The sequence below is a fragment of the Mytilus edulis genome, chromosome 13 (genome assembly GCF_963676685.1).
Source record: "Mytilus edulis chromosome 13, xbMytEdul2.2, whole genome shotgun sequence".
NCBI classification, from domain to species: domain Eukaryota; kingdom Metazoa; phylum Mollusca; class Bivalvia; order Mytilida; family Mytilidae; genus Mytilus; species Mytilus edulis.
Genome location: NC_092356.1, coordinates 16,742,957 through 16,756,694, shown reverse-complemented (window position 1 = coordinate 16,756,694; position 13,738 = coordinate 16,742,957). Strand labels below are relative to the sequence as shown.

Here is a 13,738-nt window from a genome sequence, read left to right as displayed (position 1 = left end):
AATGATTTATGGCTTCAATATAACTTATTGAAGGGATAATTGTATGACAGCTTGTTGTTATTTAAATAAAAGAAAACATGTTTTTTCTACTTTTTATTGATGTACACAAGCTTAAGACCAAGCCGTACATTTATGAACCCAGATAATTAGACTAACTGAGACACTTCAAAGTATCTTAAATATGCTGCATCTGTTGTAAATAAACCCAATTATGACCAAAATATCTTTGTGAAATAGTATGCCCAAGCGGACATGTCCAAAGCCCCAAACGTACATTTTTAATGATCAATAGTTGATCAAAATTAAAATGACCGTTTTATGAAAAATGCCTTGAATAACAAACTAATTCTATTTGACCGTTTGAGGCTGAGAGCAGCCAGACTTTTTATGAAAGTTTCGGTCAAGTCCGGAATATATGACCGTTTTGGAAGCCTTGCTCTTGGACCAACACTGTGAAACAATTCCAAATCATTACAGAGGATATGATAGATGTTTCATATCTTGCTGGAGTTTCTGTAAATCAAATACATCTTAGACTTACCTTTGGAATTTTTATAGGCACTTGATAATACGTTCCTAGTCTGGGAATATCATATTTCATCATGTAAGCTCCTTTAGCAGGTACCATAGCTGGTGGACGATTTGCTGTGTGTAAAAAAATACTATAATTATCACTGCGACATTAGTTCCTCTTTTCATTTTTAGCATCATATGACATTTTTGTTCAAAAAAGTTTAACATCCAGGTCTAGATCAATCAAATTAAAATCCTATCCTTAACCTGGTTGTTGAAGTCAAGGTTTTAAGTTGTATCCCTAATTTTTTAAACCTTTTTTCTAATTTTCTTGTTGCAGTCAGAGGAGCTGAAAAAGGCATTTATGAACACAAAACAAGCTGTGAATCTCTGCCTTTAAGCTGTCAGTCTGAACAACAATGTTCCAGTATGTTTATAAAAGTCTGATTTTTGAAAACCAAAATCAATTAAAGAATACTTACAGGATTCATTCATGACACCTCCAAGAAAAAAAGGCCTAAGTTTTAGATCCATGTTACCCCATACTGACTTATATCTGGTTAGGACCTGAAAAGATAAACCAGATTTTTCTTACCAGTCAAGACCATCCATATAAGCAGTTATTTTTTAAAATAATTTGGTTTAAGTCGCAATTCAAAAGTTAATTGATTAAGGTTACCATGGTTACTAAGGATTCTTTTAATTTTATGGGTACCATTTGAAGGAAAAATTCAGTTTTGTTGCAGTCTGCACAATTAGCCACTAGTCCGATGCCCTAGACTAGTAAAATTTCAATCGGACTAGTAAGTTTTTGCAAAACTTTGTTTGGACCAATAAAAGAAATGTCAGAATATTGGTCTTCGGACTAGTAGTTGAAAAAGTTTTTGGTACAGACTGTTGTTGCTATTTGATCATGTTGATATTGTTATGCCAGTGTAATTTGTATTTCTTTTAAAATTTCTTTAAATTGTACCTACATTCATGACATTGTTTATATCCATGAAATCCTTGAAAATTGGTATCCCTTGAATAAAATGTATCCACAGCATTTAGAAACTATGTTCTGAAAATGGTCAATATTCAATGTCGTTTCCCTCAATAAAACAATAATCATCCAATGTGGAATGACCCTTCACCTCTGTGAATTACCAACAGTTTTCTACTAAAGTACATTGTTGTTTAAGAATGTGTCAAAGACTCCCAATAGTAAAAACCTTGGGATATTATATTCAAATTAAATTGATATCTTTCAGACACAATAATATTAACAGAGATTAATTGCATCATTCTGCATATCTTAATGGACCTTGAAAAAAGGAGGTAAACATGTAGTTAAAAATATCAGCATGCTCAGAGACTCTCCAATAAAAAAAAACTTCCAATTACTTTGATTGCTCTTCTGAATAAAACTAACAATACATTTGGAAAATAACTAAATTTGGATATACTCAAGATTTTCTGGAGACCCTTTTAATGCTAATTAAGACCTAATCTTAATTATATAAAATAACTGCTTTTTTTATTACCCAAAAACATGAAAACTGGAGAGAAAAATGCTGATAATATTATAGGTAAAATTATAATGTCTTTGATCATCTCACTAATTGTTATATTGTAAGGCCAAACAAAATATTTTTCTGTTTAAGGATACATGCTTTAAAAAAAAATAGTATAGTAGGTCGGTATTTTCATTTTATTTTATTTTTTCATTTTATTTTTTGTGACATGATTTTGAGTGTGCTTTTTCATCTTGTTGTGGTCCGAGTTGATCATGGGCCAAGTTTACCCGTTATTTTTATGATTGGATTATTTACTTTGTTATTGATTGGAAAAAATTCGCAGCAAAATGTTTATTTCATCACACGAGTCACGAATTTCCTTAAAACAGCTATCATATTCATGATTATGAACATTGGGATGTATCAGGCAACACTATCTTCACTTTAAACACAAGTTCAGTTTTTTTTTTCACTTTACAACAGAAATAAAAGGGCTTAGGGTCAGCGCTCAAAATAGGGTCCGTCGGGTAACCTTAAACAGACATATATTTTTTTTTGGCCTAAGCCAAAAAAGTGTCCCATGCATTTGTGTCTTCTTGAACTATATTTCACAGTTCATCTGTGAAATTTCATCCACGTGACAGAATATCACATTTGTGAACTATAAAATAGTGTCTCCTTTAGTGAAAAATTGTCCCTAGTACTTGGACATAATTTTATGGATGTTTTATAAAAATATGTCACAAGGGACAATTTTTCATAGTGTAGCTTTTTTTTCTGTCCTTAAAGGGAAATAATTTAGCAAACATTGAAATATTTTTCTATTAGTTAAATCATAATTGAAATTTAAATCAAGACAACACAGATGTAAAACAAAAATGGAAAATGGTGAATATAAACAGTTATATGACTTTCTTGTGATGGTCAATACCCTCCAGAGTAAAATAATAATGAAAGAAGATCATTTAGAATGAAGGCCAAGCACTTTGAAATTAAAAACAATGAAATGTCTATTAAGACTTATCATTTTTTGTTAATTAAATTATTTGGTATTAGACAAGACTTTTATGCAATTTGGATATGATTTCACTATGAAATGTCCATGAAACATCATTTAATGGGGGATACTATTTAATCCTACAATATCATATGTAGCCTATACGGTATTTGTTCAATTCACTATAGTGCACCCTATTTCAGTATTTGATCTGAAGCTAAAAATCTTGAATGAAACTAAACAGAATCATTTTTCTTATATGGCAACGAAGTCCCCTATTACAGTAAAAAAATCGATAAAAAAAAAAAAAAATATTGGGAAAATTTCCCGAAATTTTCATTGTCATTGTAATAATAAACTCCAAATCGTTCAAACTTTCTTTGTCGCTTTTTTTAATTCCTTCATTTGCGTAGAACGCAGAAATCTACTTCCTTCTTCAGGACTCGTTGTTGTGAGACTTTGATCGATCGAGTAGTCTAGTAAAATATAGGAACTCAAAGGAACACAATACCAATATTTCATTTTTAATAATTCTTTGTCTTTGATTCGAATTGACGGTACCTGATGAATTACATTTCTTTGTTTACATTGAACATAACGTCATAACTTAAATAACGTCACAAGTAAAATCCCTAACAACAGAACCAAAATTGGAAACGTTACGGTATTTCCCTTTCTCTTTTTAACAAATATTTAAGTTACACCAAAAAATAATTCATACAGACTTCGTCCCCATACACCTTATCGGTATTTGTCCACCATTACTGGATATCACACAGGTTCCCGTAAAATTTGAGGTCATAAAACAAAATATCTGACGCCACAATGGAAAAGTGATTGTTGTATGCGTCAAAAGTTCAAGACCATAGATGGTCGGCAAATAGTAAAAAAATAACATCAGGACCAAATAACATAAGGACCTAAGAGCTACGGTTCCGCAGCTAAGGTAATGCCTGCCTTATATTATTGATCTTGATCTGATCTGATATAATTAGAGCTGAAAGAATGTAAATATACAATGTCATCGTGTTCCGAATGTTTTATGGAATATTCTAAAGGGTTATTTTACTAAGTAACATAAATAAAATCTAAATACTTCAAACGCTATCCAAGAATACGGCGAAACAACATCGTAAAACAATTCCACAGTTTTCTTCATGGGCGCAGCCATCTTTAATTTAAAAATTCAAAATTAAGATAAATAAAAAACGAAACTAAATTATACATAATATTTTTATATTTGAGGTAACTTATATTTATTTTATAAAAGTTTTTCACTTTAAAAAGATCTATAAGAAACTTTGTTTGAGACAATAATTCGTTCGTAATAATTTTAAGAAAAATTTACTGCCTATAAAGGAAAGTTTCGTTTTTTGTATAATTCTGTAAATTGTATTTGCTCTAAAAACAACGACCTTTGACAAAGGCTTTGAGCCAGTAGTTGTTGCAAATTGTCCTGATAGATAATTTAACTGTAAGAAAGTGAGAAGCATTTTTTCTATGATGAATCTCTATAAAATTTTTAATAAAAGCATACATATAATGTCAGAAGACCGTTGGATAAATGTACAAATATATCATATTAACATGAAAATTTTAAAATTGAAATGAAATTTATTAAGATCTGATTTAATCAGTTAATCACTAAATTAGACAGCAAAACAAGAGTTCAGACATAACGTAGTATTAAATGCCCTATACCGTCAGGCGTCAGACAGATATTTCGGCTAATATGAGGCAGGCATTATCTGTAAATGGGGATGAAGTCTGTATTCATTTTTTTTTTAATCAAACATGTTGATAAAAGAAACGGCAATACCGTAACGTTTCCGATATTGGTTTTGTTGTTAGGGATATAGTTGTGATGTTATTTAAGTTATGACGTCATATTCAATGTAAACAAAGAAAGGCTGTTATCAGGTAACGTTTTTTTCATATTATCAAACACTTATTAAAAATGATTGGGTGTTGAATTCCGTCCTATATTTGTTGATATGTTGATAAATATATATTTTATTCTAAGTCTCATGCAAACAAGACCAGAACAGGAAGTAGATCTGAAAAAAAAGTTAACGATTTTGAGTTCATTAGTAGAATGAAAAATTCTGGAAATTTTACCGATTTAAAAAAAAATATTTTTTATTGATTTTTCTACTGTAATTGGGGACTTTGTCCCCATATCAAATTGATTAAAATTTTACTGCGATTTGTTAATTTAAAATGTCTTTATCGTTCGTGTAATTTGTCAGAGGTCTCAATTAATACTGTTGGGAGTTTCCTCTATCTTGGAGTAAAATTAAAGTGAGTTGTCAAGATCAGTCGATTTTTTTATTGTCTATATGAAAGTGTACATTTTATCATCATTCACCAAAAATTACCTTTTAAATAATGTCATTTGGCAAAAAATTTTACCGTTAATAATCATTAAAGTGGTCCGCATAATTTACGACCCTCAACATGCTCAAGCATACCAACCACTATTAACAAATACAACCAAAAATATTCATACAAATTCTCATTTTATCCACACTCAATCTGGTCAATATATAGTGCAATGGAACCTGCTTTCAACTTCAGCAATTCTTTGTACGACTGTTAATGACCCCTGCATATGGAGTATAGATCTCTAAGTTGGAATGATATGTAACAGAGCTTGCATTTCCTTTTATGATTTCTTTGATAGATGGTTACTAGTCACAAGGAATCTTTGGAACCAAAGGTTCCAATTCATGAATGCATTCCTTCAAAAGTTTGATAAACATGATGAACACCACTACAAGTAAAGTGGGTTGAATGTTTTTATGGGCTGAGCTATCTGTGTGTTAGGTGCCTACAGATATTGTTCAATTGTCGTAACCATAATCCTGTCTGGTTTTCCTAGATTGTGCCATCATTGCTTACTCTTTTGGACTAGGAGCACATGAGTTCACCCCTGGTTTTTGTATGGTGTGGTTCATGTTGCCCAATCTTTAGTTTTCTATCATATGTATTTTTTGTGGATTTTCATTTTTCAAATTTTGCAATGGTGCTGTCAGTTTTCTTCAAATCAAGGATTTGTATAGTAAGACAATACAAATCCTTGTTCAAATTAATTTATTTACTTTTTTTCTTTAAAATTATTTTTGATTTAGTACCGGTAGTATAAAAATATTCTTGAAGCCATATATTTGTATTCTTTTTGTTGCGATAAGTAACACATTTTTTTCATTTTAGTAAGTCTTTAGTAAGAACTTGAAGGTTATATTAATCCCATTTGGCTCCAAGTGGTTTTTCTACTATTAAGGTGGCTCGGGACTATTTGACTGCGCATAATTTCACGCATGAATTGCAAAAGTATTTGTCGTAAATTCAACATAATTTTTCTAAATATTTTGATGGATTAGAAATGTTAAATCATTGTTGTTATATGACTAAAAGAATATTTTCGTTATTATCCGTATTTTTTAAAGGGTCAAAGTGACATTTCACCCATTTTCACCATTTTCTCGCCAAAATTTGGGTTTTAAGGCAAAAATTTTTTTTTTGCTTATCGGTGACCTATTTTTTTTGTTGGCTCATTCTTTGAAGCTATATTCCAGCTTTTCATATTGCAGTTTTGGACCAATTGTCATAGAACGTTTTTTTGATATTCCGATAAAAATATGTCAACACCTCCATTTTCCCTATCATTTCATTGAAAAATGGTCCCTTTAACATACCTGTTTAAAAGTAAAATTTTGAGCTTAAATGGTCCGTGACCCCCTATTTTTATTCGATCAATTTGATTCATTTTGTTTAAAGAATAAAATAACCAAAAATACGGCACTTCTGATAGAAACTTTGAATAGGCCCGAGCCACCTTAATCATGATTAAAACCCATACTAATTACTATATGATGTAAAATTGAGAATGGAAACAGGGAATATGTCAAAGAGGCAACAACCCAACCAAAAGACAGAAAACAGACTTTAAAAGTTATAAAAGGCTCAAAGTTGAATTAATGAGATATGCATGAATGAATTTAAAAGATACATGTAACACCTACAATGTATTAACAAACAAAACAGAAAATGATTATTGAAGCAGGTTGAACATTTTGTTTTGTTTTTTTATACGACCGCAAAATTTGAAAAAATTTTCGTCGTATATTGCTATCACAGTCAGGGTACTTGTACAAGTGTATTTTATTTACTTGAAGAAGTAAAAAAAAATATACACATATAAGTAAATAAATAATGTTTGAATAATCTCCCCTTAATTTTCTAAAAAATTTACTTGTATAAGTAAATTTTTCTTACAATCCCACAAAAATCCTCAAGTTTTGAGATGTGAAATCATGCCTTTAATGATTTTTCCCAGGTTTGCTTAAATTTTTTCATTAAAGTTCAATGTTTCATCTCATTAATTCATCAAAGAAACTGATTGAGCAAAGATCTTATATATTTGCGCAAGGCAATCGAAAATTGCTCCTTTGGGGCTTGTAAATGAGCAGTGTTATGAAGGTAACAGACAAATGGGATTTTCATTGTCCATGAAATTACACTTAAATGATTAGTAAAGACATCTGTAAAGGGTACACAATTTAAAATTCTATTAGAGCAAATAAATCTTAAGAATTCAAGAAAAAAAGAAAGGATGATTTTTTTACTTATAAATACAAGTAAAAAATTCTGAATGCCTAAGGGACATAACTAAGCCAATTTTTTTTTAACCTATACAAGTAAATAAAATTCACTTGTATAAGTATCCTACAAATTTACTTGTATGTGTATATTTTTTTTTACTTCTTTAAGTAAATATAATACACTTCTACAAGTAGTACTCCTGACTGTATCACGTTGGCGTCGTCGTCGTCGTCGTCGTCCGAATACTTTTAGTTTTCGCACTCTAACTTTAGTAAAAGTGAATGGAAATGTATGAAATTTTAACACAAGGTTTATGACCACAAAAGGAAGGTTGGTATTGATTTTTGGAGTTTTGGTTCCAACATTTTAGGAATTAGGGGCCAAAAAGGGCCCAAATAAGCATTTTTTTGGTTTTCGCACAATAACTTTAGTTTAAGTTAATAGAAATCTATGAAATTTTGACACAAGGTTTATGACCACAAAAGAACGGTTGGGATTGATTTTGGGAGTTTTGGTTTCAACAGTTTAGGAATTAGGGGCCAAAAAAGGGCCCAAATAAGCATTATTCTTGGTTTTCGCACAATAACTTTAGTTTAAGTAAATAGAAATCAATGAAATTTAAACACAATGTTAATGACTACAAAAGGAAGGTTGGTATTGATTTTGGGAGTTTAGGTCCCAACAGTTTAGGAATTAGGGGCCAAAAAGGGACCCAAATAAGCATTTTTCTTGGTTTTCGCACCATAACGTTAGTATAAGTAAATAGAAATCTATGAAATTTAAACACAAGGTTTATGACCATAAAAGGCAGGTTGGTATTGATTTTGGGAGTTTTGGTCCCAACAGAATAAGGGGCCCAAAGGGTCCAAAATTAAACTAAAATTTTATCCAAAATTGAATAATTGGGGTTCTTTGATATGCCGAATCTAACTGTCATGACTGTGTATGTAGATTCTTAACTTTTGGTCCCGTTTTCAAATTGGTCTACATTAAGGTCCAAAGGGTCCAAAATTAAACTTAGTTTGATTTTGACAAAAAATGAATCAGTTAGGTTCTTTGATATGCTGAATCTAAAAATGTACTTAGATTCTTGATTATTGGCCCAGTTTTCAAGTTGGTCCAAATCAGGGTCCAAAATTAAACTTTGTTTGATTTCATCAAAAATTGAATAAATGGGGTTCTTTGATATACCAAATCTAACTGTGTATGTAGATTCTTCATTTTTGGTCCTGTTTTCAAATTGGTCTACACTAAAGTCCAAAGGGTCCAAAATTAAACTTAGTCTAATTTTAACAAAAATTGAAATCTTGGGGTTCTTTGATATGCTGAATCCAAAAATGTACTTAGATTTTTTATTATGGGCCCAGTTTTCAAGTTGGTCCAAATCAGGATCTAAAATTATTATATTAAGTATTGTGCAATAGCAAGTCTTTTCAATTGAACAGTATTGCGCAATGGCAAGAAATATCTAAGGCAGCAACCATTTGATTTTCTGGGGGGGGCTATGGGGTTTTTTTCTGTGCAAACTTTTTTTTTCGCCTTCGGCGAAGAACAATCTAGTTTTTTAGCGACAAACCGAAGACAATTTTTTTCTTTCAATTTTAGCATTACATATAGTGGCAGCTGAGGGTGAAACAAACAATTTTCTTTACTCAGGGTCCAAAACAAATTATTTTTTTCACCAAGACCTGGAAACAAACTTTTTTTTCCAAAAAAAACCATAGCCCCCCCCCAGAAAATCAAATGGTTGCTGCCTAATTGCACAATATTGTGAAATAGCAAATTTTTTTTTAATTAGAGTTATCTTTCTTTGTCCAGAATAGTAAGCAAGAAATATCTAATTGCAAAATATTGTGCAATAGCAAGTTTTTTTTTAAATTGGAGTTATCTTTCTTTGTCCAGAATCAACTTAAATCTTTGTTATATACAATATACAATGTAACACATGGCCAGCGAAAGCTCTTTTTTGAGAGCCCAGGTGGTCGTGTGGTCTAGCGGGACGGCTGCAGTGCAGGCGATTTGGTGTCACAATATCACAGTAGCATGGGTTCGAATCCTGGCGAGGGAAGAACCAAAAATTTGCGAAAGCAAATTTACAGATCTAACATTGTTGGGTTGTTGTTTAGACGAGTTCAATATACAATGTATATTCACTTTTTACTACACACTGATAAATTAAAATAATCTTTACCATTCAGTGATAACAAGCAGTTTTTTTACATCTTAATATTTTATGATGTATTTAAATGAGTAGTTATTGTTGCAAACTCCATTAGAAATTTTAATTGAGATTAGTTTTGGAATAAGAGAAAGGGGGATGTGATTACAAAAATTGGGTTCAATTTTTCTCATTTGAAATTTCATAAATAAAAAAGAAAATTTCTTCAAACATTTTTTTGAGAGGATTAATATTCAACAGCATAGTGAATTGCCCTAAGAGAAAACAAAAATTTTAAGTTCATTAGAACACATTCATTCTGTGTCAGAAACCTATGCTGTGTCAACTATTTAATCACAATCCAAATTTAGAGCTGAATCCAGCTTGAATGTTGTGTCCATACTTGCCCCAACCGTTCAGGGTTCAACCTCTGCGGTCGTATAAAGCTACGCCCTGCGGAGCATCTGGTTTACTCATGATTTAGTTAATACTGTCTTAGTTTTGCTTTTATATTTTTCAGGATTATTTTAACAGCCAGCATAATTAAAGAAATTGTCAGAGTCTAAAAGAGCTAAACCACTTGTATATATGCTTACAAGTACTTGCTGAAAATGGTTTAAAGAGAAATTAGACTTGTAGGATACTTGTTCATTTTAAATCTTTTGGACTTTTGAAATGAGACTACTAACTCATAAATGGACATGTGCTCTGTGTAAATGTTCTTCTTTTATTAGCAAAAATTTAGCTGCTAGACACATTTCAAGTTCTGCAAATGTCAGTCTAAAGAATGTTTTCAGTGAAGATAATAAAACTGCAGTACAAAAGAAGTTATCCACTTACACTAATAAAATTCCTGAGAAATTCAAAAAGAAAGGGGCAAGGAATGCCTCAGTATTAATTCCGTTATGTACAGTAAATGGAGAGCCCTCATTGTTATTTATGGTACGTCCAATGACCATGGCAAAACACAGAGGAGAAGTATGGTAAGAGACTTTTTGGTTACTTTGGATTTATTAATTTAAGTTAGTATTTTTTGTGGATACAGACCGGAAAGATAATATTTTACTATGTCATGGTCACTCATGGATCTTATAATGTTATAGTTCATGTGGTATTTGTAGTAAAGTCTTAATCTAACTTTTAACATAAACTCAGTGGTCAGTAAAGCAGGTGAGACATTTCAGTTTTTGCACTTTTGTTAAAAACAAATTATTTTTTAAATCCTTTGTTAATGCCCCTGTTGAGGGGGCATTTTAAGTGTTACTCTTGAACAGTAGTTTCCATCCTCTAAGTGATGAAACTTATACACAATGCTTGTTATCACAAAACACAGATCAAGATGAATTTGATGTGCTCCTTTTTTACTGTTCTTGAGTTAGGCCCCGTTATAAATGGGAAAATTGCTGAATTTTTTGTTTTCATTCTCTAACTTTAGTTTGCCTCAACTAAATGTTATGAAACTTATTCACAATGCTTATAAACGTAAAAAAGAAATGAAACCAAATTCAAATTTGTGTGGCATCACTTTTACATTTCTCTAGTTATGTCCCTTAATAACATTATAGTCAAGCAGGGCCATCATCTGTGTCCCATGAACACATTCTCAATTTTTTTTAAGGAAAGGAAAAGGGACATAATTATAAAATTTCAAAGTTTTCCAGGTGGCAAAGAAGATGATGGTGATAGAGATTTGATACACACAGCTTTAAGAGAATCACATGAAGAGATAGGACTACTAGAAGGGAATGTAGACATATGGGGACAAATGATGCCTGCACCAAGTAATGTAAGTTGGTAATAATTGAGTCCTGTTAGGGAACTGTAAATACATACTTAACCTAAAGTTTTCCTCTGTTAATGCATCAAATAATTTCTCATAAAGGGCACAGGTTTTTCTTCTTGAGGCCTTTATGTATAGATTATTATATATGAAATAATAATCGTGACTAAATTGGTTACTAGTCAGATGTGAAATGGCCTTGACTTTTAAATTTTTTCTTTTAGCCTTTTTTGAGTGCAGGTGAATAATGGTCATGCACCCATACATCAAAAAATGTTTAACTTATTAACTTTTATGCATCAACCATTAAACCCCTTTTTGTCTTGAAATAACAGCCTATAAATAGGGGGCAAAAAGGACCTATATAAATTACTGAACCTTTTTAATAATTCAAATTTTTGTGTTGGATATATGCATATTTGCTTGTTATTTGAATGACCTCTTCATTGTCCAATGCTATCTTCCTATTTATTTTTAGATATCATTTAAGGTGTATTCTTTTAAAAATTTGATTTTTTTTCAGCGGGACGGTTCATTAAATGTGGTACCTATTATTGGTCATTGTGGAGAAATAGATCTTAGTTCACTTCACCTCAATAAAGATGAAGTGAGTATACTTTATGTGAAAATAAGGAGATGTTGTTAGATTGCCAACAAGACATCTATCCCTAAAGTTCTAATAACGTGGAAGCAAACAATTAAAGGCAACTATCCGGTGACCACCAAAGTTTAAATGAAGTGGATGTAAGCAATTAAAGGCAATCATAAGGTCTTCAATAATGAGAAAACCCATACTGTAAAGTCTGCTATAAAAGGTCAATGACATAAACAATATGAAATATGTCAATTAAAGAAGCTTACGGCCTAATTTCAATTAAAATGAGCCCTGATTTTGGGGGTATTTATACTTCTTTCTTAAAATCAAAAAAGTTTCAAACAGATTGTAGTATTAATATAGCCATTTTAATTTTGAAATTAAAATGGCCTTCTACTTATAAAAGTAATCACTATGAAATAAAATAAAAAGATGTGATATATATCTCTGTGACCACTGTTAATTTCAATAGATTATGTTGATAAATTCTTAAAATTCATAGCAATGATTGAAGTACATTTGCATGTGTTTTTTTTTTCTTTTTAGGCTACATCTGTTTTTACCAGATCAATAGATTCCCTGTGTAACAATGTCCATAGTACACAGTTTCGAAGAGACATTAAGTCAGTTGAAGGATATACTTTACCTGTCTATACTGGAGGTCAACACAGAATTTGGGGACTTACAGCTATTTTTGTACACCAACTATTAGGACTTATAGTTCCTGAACTTTATCATTTTAAACTTAGGCATAGATGATCCTGATCTTTACCAATTTAAACTAGGCATTATTTTTTTTTAAAGATTGTTCATTAAATATCAGTGAAGAAAATGTTTTAAAACTTAGGTATATATCTAGTACAAAGAGATGCATAGAGAAATGAGAAAAAAGAATTAAACAAACTTACCAATTATGAATAAAAGTGAGGGCCTTCAGATCATATATATAACTGGTTTTAAAATTGGAAGGGAATATATGAAGAATTATATGAAAAATAGGTTGTGATCTGAAGACTTTGTTTTATTGATTATTTATTTGAATTTGTATTGTTCCTGTGATTTGAAGGTTACAAGCTTGTATCTAGCTATTGTTATTTATCAAAATCAATAAATTTATTATATTTTCTGTTGAATGTTAGTGAATATAAAAAAAAAAATGAGATGTGATATTATTACTAGGGCAACAAATAATCAACAGAGACTAAAGAACCAGGATGTAACCAAATATAGGTCATTGTACAACTTTCAATGATAATTAAAACATATATTGTATTAGTCCTCAGCATCATCATGCATGAAAAAAATTGAAAAAAATCAACAAGAGTGCAAACGTCCACTTGTATTTTTGTGCATCTGATGAGTTAAGCCTTTTTCAACTGATTTTTATAGTTCGTTCTTATGACGTTATGTTGTACTGTTCCACTGTCCCAGGTTAGGGGGAGGGTTGGGATCCCGCTAACATGTTTAACCCCGCCACATTATTTATGTATGTGCCTGTCCCAAGTCAGGAGCCTGTAATTCAGTGGTTGTCGTTTGTTTATGTGTTACATATTTGTTTTTCATACATTTTTTTACATAAATAAGGCAGTTA

At 31.1% G+C, this 13,738-nt stretch overlaps 2 protein-coding genes across 2 annotated transcripts in view; one reads left to right on the top strand and one right to left on the bottom strand.

The window, feature by feature from the left end:
* Window positions 1–4,215, bottom strand: part of LOC139501573 (glutathione S-transferase kappa 1-like) — a 32,011-nt gene extending 27,796 nt beyond the window's left edge. The window contains exons 1-3 of the mRNA XM_071290691.1: window positions 4,106–4,215; window positions 996–1,080; window positions 542–645 (exon numbers count right to left, since the gene is read on the bottom strand). Coding sequence (XP_071146792.1) covers window positions 542–645; window positions 996–1,080; window positions 4,106–4,180 — 264 coding nt within the window. The 5' untranslated portion in view covers window positions 4,181–4,215. The remainder of the gene's footprint in view (window positions 1–541; window positions 646–995; window positions 1,081–4,105) is intronic.
* Window positions 4,216–4,407: 192 nt separating this feature from the next.
* Window positions 4,408–13,273, top strand: LOC139501571 (mitochondrial coenzyme A diphosphatase NUDT8-like). Its single transcript, XM_071290689.1, has 5 exons — window positions 4,408–4,491; window positions 10,293–10,755; window positions 11,426–11,558; window positions 12,076–12,159; window positions 12,694–13,273. Exons 2-5 carry the CDS (start codon window positions 10,448–10,450, stop codon window positions 12,904–12,906), a joined length of 738 nt encoding a protein of 245 aa, XP_071146790.1. The 5' UTR covers window positions 4,408–4,491; window positions 10,293–10,447; the 3' UTR covers window positions 12,907–13,273.
* The last annotated feature ends 465 nt before the right edge of the window (window positions 13,274–13,738 follow it).